This window comes from Glycine max, chromosome 18, assembly GCF_000004515.6.
Source record: "Glycine max cultivar Williams 82 chromosome 18, Glycine_max_v4.0, whole genome shotgun sequence".
In the NCBI taxonomy this organism is placed as follows: domain Eukaryota; kingdom Viridiplantae; phylum Streptophyta; class Magnoliopsida; order Fabales; family Fabaceae; genus Glycine; species Glycine max.
Window position 1 is genome coordinate 30,205,621 of NC_038254.2, and position 7,888 is coordinate 30,213,508.

The window sequence follows — 7,888 nt, forward strand, 5'->3', positions numbered from 1 at the left end:
GGGGGGTAGAGTGCACTGACCTTGTCGGATGGCCCAGACGTGGGTAACTAGCATGATTAGAGAATCTAAGCATTTCTGAGGGGATGCTTAGGCGCTTTAATTGGTCCATGGTCTTTTGCACTTACTTTTGGCCGTGATCATAGCTCATACGACACAGGAAATAGAGTAATTGTGGCCAAGTGTACTTTGTACTAGGGGACTGTCACCTGGTAGGGAACACCTTTGGGCTCCCAAGCTAATCACCTATGGGAAGGGGGCTGTTACGTGCACAACCGGGTGGTCTCGACAAACTCAGTACAATTCCCTAAGTGAGAGTGTCGTGTGGACACGCTTAGGCTATTTCCTGAGATTTGGTTGTTGTTGGTACGTACCACATTGCATCTGAGTGTTGAGTCAGGTGCATGCATCATTCTGTGTAGTCTTGATTGGGTCCATGGATGGATGATGAGTAATTGCTGGATGTGAATGATGAATATTTGTTGGATATGAGTGTCGAATAATGATTGTTGTGTATGCTTATCATGTTTGTCTGTGTTCCTTGCTAATTTTGGTTATTTGGAATTGGTATCGGTTCTTTTATAATAAACTCACCCTTGCAATTTTGTATCATATGGTTGATACCTGTGATGATCACGAACCTTATTCGAGGGAGCAGAATGACAGTGGCAGGGTGTAGGGAGTAAGATTCTGGTGAGGAGCCGCCGAGCCGACGTAATGACGTTGGCGTTATTTTGGGAGAGAGTTGTGTTTTGTAATCACCTCCCCCGTAGTTGGTTTTTAAGTTTTATTTTGTTGAGTTAAAGATGTAAAACTAGAATTTTAATTATATATATGAACATATTTAATTTTCGTTATGTGTATGACATGTACAGAATTATTGTTTCTATGTAATTATGCATATTCACTTAAGTAATTGCGTGCTGTTGGATGAATTTATGTTGTGACAAAATCACTTCTATTTTCATAAGCAAAAATTAAGGGAGTTCTTTTTATAAAAAAAATTGAAATTATCTAATATTAGAGTATGGATACCGTAGCGACGAGGCGGGTCGTTACATTTAGTGGTATCAGAGCCTGGTTGAACCTTTCGGCCAGTGAGTTGTGAGTCTGCTATGGTTTTCTGTGCATTCTCTGATTGTTTTGTTGAATGCTTGGTGTTGGTCGTTTGCTGATGTTTGGTGTTCGTTGTTTTCTATTAGCACTTACTCACTAGTTGTGTTTTAATGAGCTATAGAGATTTGATTGTTGTAGTCGTATTGAATTTGTTTTTCTGATGTCTGCTATACCATGAATTTCAATGCCGGGTCACGAATTATCAGACTGGCCACCTGTATAATTTGTGAAGGGCAATGGAATGATATGGCAAGCGATCAGAAAATGCAAATGATGGAAAGTAGGTGTTAATGTCTTGAGGCATCAACTCTCAAGTGTAACTGAGTAGGAATTTGTAATGGTTGTGATTGTTGTGTGGTTCTTTGTTTGTGTGTATTCCTTCCATGTCTAACTCCCTGGTGTGTATAGGGAGTGATGGCTGGACAGAATGATCGTGCGATAGCGGATGCCCTTCAAGCCTTAGCTCAGGCTATAGGGAATCCGAATAGAGGAGAAGTTGGTGGAGCTGTTGAGTACCAGGGGTTGGATCGCTTCCAACGAAACAACCCTCCTTCTTTTAACGGAGGATACAACCCTGATGGTGCTCAAAACTGGATAAGGGAAATTGAGAAAATTTTCCGAGTTATGGCATGTCCAGAGAGGCAAAAGGTTGCTTTTGGTACATATACTCTAGTGGAAGAGGCTGAGTATTGGTGGGAGAATACTCGCCAATGCCTGGAGGCTGAAGGTCAAGATGTGACCTGGGATGTCTTCAAGAGAGTGCTTTTGGAGAAATACTTTCCCGAGGATGTTAGGAACAAGAAGGAGATGGAGTTCTTGGAGCTTAAGCAAGGAAGTATGACTGTGGCTGAATATGCGGCCAAGTTTGAGGAGCTGGTGAGGTACTTTCCCCATTATCAAGGGAGAGATGGTGAGAGTTCCAAGTGTGTAAAGTTTCTGAATGGCTTACGACCTGAAGTGAAGCAAGCTGTGAATTACCAACGTGTTCGTTAGTTCCCACTTTTGGTTAATATGTGTCAGATTTAGGATGAAGACTCCCGAGACAGGGCGACCTATTATAGGAGTACAGGTCCAATGAGGAAAAAAAAGAATGGGCCTTAACATCGAGGAAAACTATATTCGACTCCTCCTAAGCAATATGGTAACCGCCATGGCAATCAGAGGACTGTTGCTAGGGGATTTGTAGGTGGTAGTGGTAGCAAACCCAATACGTTCTCCACTCATATCATTTGTTACAAGTGTGGTAAGCCAGGGCACATCTCCTCGAATTGTCCCGATATAGGCGTAACATGTTTTAATTATGGACAAAAGGGACACACTCAGAGAGATTGTTCACGACCCAAGAAAGAGCAAAATGGTGGAGGCCCGAATGACCAAACTAGAAATCCAAAGACCACGGGAAGAGTCTTTACCCTTAATGGTGCTAAAGCTTCGAGATCCAAAGATCTAATCCAAGGTAGATGTTTCATAAATGGGATTCCTTTGCTTGTGTTGTTTGATTCTGGTGCCACTCATTCCTTTATATCTTGTTTGTGTGTAGTAAAACTTAAGCTTTTTGTGTCTTCTTTAAATAAAGATCTAGTAGTAGAGACCCCTACTAGTGGTTCTGTGTTAACTTCTGATATGTGTTTGAATTGTTCTGTGGAGATTTCTGGTAGGATATTCTTGACTGATTTGATTTGTTTGCCTTTGAGCCTGTCATACCCTAATTTCGTCCGGGGACCTTTGCTTGATGACATGCGACCTTTCTTTGGTCCTTGTGAGGTGCTTGGCACCCATCATTAGGCAATTTGTGAAATTCCAGGACATGCCGGAAAACCAAAAAATATTGATGCACAATCCGTAAGTTTCCGTGACACACCGGAAATCAAATGGAAGCATCGTTGCATAATTAAGTGAGATTCCGTAACATTCCGTAAGTCAAAAAGGGGATGATTATGTAATCCGCAAGGTTCCGTAACATTACGGAAAGAAAACAAGTATCGTTACGAGATTCGTAAGTTTCCGTAACTTTACGAAAAAAGAATCACCAAAAAAGGTAAGGGGGGTGAACTTATCAAGATAGGGGTGTAAATAGCAATTCAAATCTAGGCCCTTCCAGAACATTTTGGAAGTTGGGTTGCTTAAGGAGGAAGCAACTGGGCGACAAGCTCCTCCACGTTTTTGAAAAATGGTTTTCGGGGCTTCCGCGGCTTCCGTAATACTTCCGTAAAATTTCCGAAAACCTTGGGTAAGCATATTCCACTTAACATTGGTAAAAGGAAAAAGAAAAAAGATGAAAATCAAATTCGAAAACAGTTCCGTAAGGCTTCCGTAACTTTTCCGTAAAATACGAAAAGGGGGGTGAACTTAGTAATTCGGGTGCGCTTAAAAATCTTCTTCATTAAGTCTTTGGGCGGCAAGCACCTCCCTTTTTTTCTATAAATAGGGGAGGGGGGAGCTGTTTCAAAATGTTCAAGATCCCTTTGGCTATGCATTTCGGCTATTTTGGGCAAAAAACACGTTTTCGTGAAGAAAAATCGAGTCGAAGTGCTTCTGTAACGCTTCCATAAGCGATTCTGTGGAAATTCTTCGTCGTTCTTCGTCGTTCTTCACCGTTCTTCAACCGTTCTTCGTTCGTTCTTCGTTCTTCAACGGGTAAGTTTTCGAATTCGAGACTTTCAATTCATTTCTTGTTTTGTGTACTTTCACTTTAATTTCGTTTACTTTCAGTTTTCTTTTCTTCCGTTTTTAACGTGCTTTAACCATTTATTTAAGCCGTTTTCTCGTCTAATAAATGATAAAATGAATTTCAACCGATCATTTGTGTTGTAATCTCGTTTAATCACTGTTAAAACGAAATCTAACCGATCGTTCACGCTATAACCTCGGTTAAACCAAAAAAAGTAAAATAATAATAAAATAATCAAAATATCTTGAAAAATAATAATAAAATAATCAAAATATCTTTTAATAAAATAATAAAAAAAATCAATCGGACGTTTTTCTTTGGAAGTTTTCTTGAATGAATTGATTAATAACCAAAGTGAAACTAAGACTAAAATCAACTCACAAATCAAGTTTTTTTTCCGAAAAATCACTAAAAACCGTTTTAAGGTCCAACGCCTTAAACGGTCCTCTTTGCTTTTATCGGTTAACATGGACCGTTCAAAAGAATAAAATCAACATGTGACTTTACCGCTTTTGCAAGAACTACGTAGGTCTGATTTCCTCATCGCAATTGAGGATACGTAGGAGCAAAAGCCCCGCTTTTGTCGACCACCCCAAGAGATCGTTAATGGTCCAAATGCCTTAACGTTTCTCTCCTTTCAAAAACAAGAGATCGTTAATGGTCCAATGCCTTAACGTTTCTCTCCTTTCAAAATCAAAAGACCGTTTAATGGTCAAACACCTTAAATGACCTTTTGTTCAAATAAAAAACATATTTTGCAAAAAAGACAAAAAACAAACTTAAACCAAACACTTTGTTCCGAAAGAACTACGTAGGTCTGATTTTCTCATCCCAATTGAGGAATACGTAGGAGCAAAGGGAAACACCCTTGTCGACCACAAAAAGAGAAAAAATATAAAAAGGGTATAAAGGATATAGAGACATAAAAAGGGAACATAAAAAATCAAAGTCATGTTTGCACATTCGATTAAAGGCTGCCGTCCCTTGGGGCGGACGCGTGGGGTGCTAATACCTTCCCCGTGCGTAAATACAACTCCCGAACCTTTCACTAAGAAGTTCGTAGACCGCGTCTTTTCCGGTTTTTCCGACGTTTTCCTCAAATAAACGTTGGTGGCGACTCCGCGCGTATTCCTTTCGTGGAACACGCATCCCGCGAGTCTCGCGTCGCCCTCCCGCCGAAGGGTAGGTTGCGACAGTTGGCGACTCCACTGGGGAGTGTTTTTAGAGAGTTAGGCCATTTAATTTTGTGCAATATTTTACCGTGACTTACCCCTTTGTTGGTTTCCTTTCATTATGTTCTTGTGTATATAAACTCTTTGTTGCTTTTAGTGCGTTTTAAATGTATGCATGAAGTAAATATTTATTCATTTGATGCACACAAACACCAACACTATTTGCACACACTGTGAGTGAAAAAGGGCCCTATACCCGGGTTCATGGGAGCATAAGGAGTGGAGGTGAATCTGTGATCATGCTAGGTCTCCGACTTGCTTGATTACAGTGAACCCTCATCTAGAGCTTTTCTCTTTGAAAACCTATTGTTGCTAGTAGTCCCTACTGCTACAATATGTTCTTCAAAGGGGATGATACCTCTAGAAACCATCAAGAGAGGTATAACTACCTTGGGGATTATTGCTAAAAGCCTAGTTAGTTCTCTCCCTTATAGGTCCCTTAAATAGGGGCACGAAGCAAACACGCTGCGTGCCATTTTTCACATTGCCATGCATAAGTATCATATACCCTTTTGCTTATGTTCGGTAAATATTGTCATACTGTGCACATTCCCGCATTGTGTCTTTTGCATGGGCATTGCATATGGGTTCTGTCTTGATCCCTACTGTAAACAAACCAATGGAGGGTCCGTGTCGCCTTCTTAAAAACATGCGTTGGGGCATTTTGCTACCCCTAGACGTCGTATCTAAGAAGGGGACAAATTCCCCGGACCCCCGCATTCCTAGATTGCATCTGTGTCATATGCATTCCATCATGCATTCATCCATTCCACCCATGAAATATCGGAGTTTTGATTTGCACCAGCTTTTATCTCACTTTAGTAAGCATGGGAACAAATCAAACCGGCAAGAGGTTCTACCAAGTCAAGGTCAAAAGCCCAGATACCACCAGCATCAAGGAATTAGGGCGGTTGATGGAACCCCTCCAAATGCAAGCCTTCCGCAAGACTTACGGAAAGATCTTAGGGTTGACCATAGCAGAGGTGTCCATAGAAGCCATTGCATCACTTACCCAATACTACGACCAACCTTTGAGGTGCTTCACATTCGGGGACTTCCAATTAGTACCAACCATTGAAGAATTTGAGGAAATTCTAAGATGTCCTCTCGGGGAAGAAAACCATATCTGTCCTCCGGATGTCTCCCCTCTTTGAGCAGAATTGCAACTGTGGTCAAGGATTCAGCAAGAGGTTTGGACCGCATAAAACAGACTCGGAATGGCATAGCGGGCCTACCACAGAAGTACCTAGAAGACAAGGCGAGGGGTATGGCCAATCAAGGAGACTGGGTCCCGTTTATGGATGTGTTAGCTTTGCTAATTTTTGGGGTCGTCCTCTTTCCAAACGTGGATGGTTTGGTAGACCTAGCAGCAATCGACGCTTTCCTTGCCTACCACCATAGCAAGGAAAGTCCGGTGGTAGCTGTCTTGGCAGATCTATTTGATACATTTGACCGAAGATGCGAAAAGAGTAGCGCACGGATCATCTGTTGCTTACCCGCCCTCTGTGTTTGGTTGGTTTCACACTTATTCCAACAAGACACAAGACATCCATGTCCGCTCCTGAGCCATCGCTCGTGTACTGAAAAGAGGAGAATAGATTGGGACCAGCTTTTGGCCGGGATAGGAGGTAGAACAATCAGTTGGTTCCCCCGATGGAAGGAAGGAAAAGAAGGAGTCCTTTTCTCATGTGGAAGATACCCAAACATTCCGCTGGTAGGAACGAGGGGTTGTATTAACTACAATCCCACGCTCGCTATAAGACAACTAGGGTACCCCATGAGGGGAGCACCGACGGAAGAAAGCGTGTCTCCTTTCCTTGTGAGGGATCTCGGAGCACAAAATTCCAAGACTATACAAAGAATCCATAAGGCATGGGAAACCCCGTTAAGAAAAGATCAAGAGCTTAGAGGCATTCGTAATGGCATCATTGGTGGGTACCACGAATGGCTGAAAGTTCATATACGAGGTTTAGATTGGCTCGCCAAGTTAAAAGTCGTCAGCGAAGAGAGTTTTGAAGCACCGGAAGAGGACGAAGAAGTCCAAGCTCTCAAAAGCGAGTTAGGAGAGGCAAAACTTGCCAAGGAGAAGTTCAAGTTGGCCGCTACACACGTTCGGAAGGAGTGTGCCGGGTTACGGGAAGAGAATGCAATTACCGCAAGAGCCCTCGAACAAGAGACCAAGAGGGCTCGCAAGGAAGAGTATGGCCGGAACAAATTTCGCGGAGCTCTATGGGGTAGCAATAGTGAACTCAAGTTGCGGAGGGAAGAAAGAGACCAGTCGCGAGCCCATAGCATGGTTCTGAAAGAGGAGTTAATTGCTTGTTCAAGGTCCAAAAGAAGCTTGTCTCAGCGTTTATGCGAGACGGAGACCAACATGCTAGCTATCATTGCCAAGTACCAAGAAGAGTTAGGTCTAGCCGCGGCCCACGAGCATAGGATTGCGGACGAGTATGCCCAAGTATACGCGGAAAAAGAGGCTAGAGGAAGGGTGATCGACTCTTTACACCAAGAGGCAACCATGTGGATGGATCGGTTTGCTCTTACCTTGAACGGGAGTCAAGAACTTCCCCGATTGTTAGCCCAGGGCCAAGGCGATGGCAGACACCTACTCCGCCCCCGAAGAGATTCATGGGCTTCTCGGCTATTGTCAGCATATGATAGACTTAATGGCCCACATAATTAGAAATCGTTAGGAAACTTGTATGGTCTCTAAGACCTTGACTAGATACGACTTCCTTTTTGAAATAAAATGAGTTGGTCCCATGTTTCTACTCCAAAAAGCTTGTGCAAATCAAATCACTCCTACATTTCATCTCTAGCATGCATTTTCTTTCTTTACCCACTCCTCACGTTTGGTTTTTTAGGGAAAAAA

At 42.5% G+C, this 7,888-nt stretch overlaps 1 protein-coding gene across 1 annotated transcript; it reads left to right on the forward strand.

Annotated features, from left to right (window-relative positions):
- Positions 1–1,527: 1,527 nt before the first annotated feature.
- LOC102660709 (uncharacterized) lies at positions 1,528–2,106 on the forward strand. The gene has a single exon (XM_006603308.1). It carries the CDS (start codon positions 1,528–1,530, stop codon positions 2,104–2,106), a length of 579 nt encoding a protein of 192 aa, XP_006603371.1.
- Positions 2,107–7,888: the final 5,782 nt, after the last annotated feature.

Coding starts and splice junctions, on each gene's coding strand:
- LOC102660709 (XM_006603308.1), top strand. CDS start 1,528: ATGGCTGGACAGAATGATCGTGCGATAGCGGATGCCCTTCAAGCCTTA.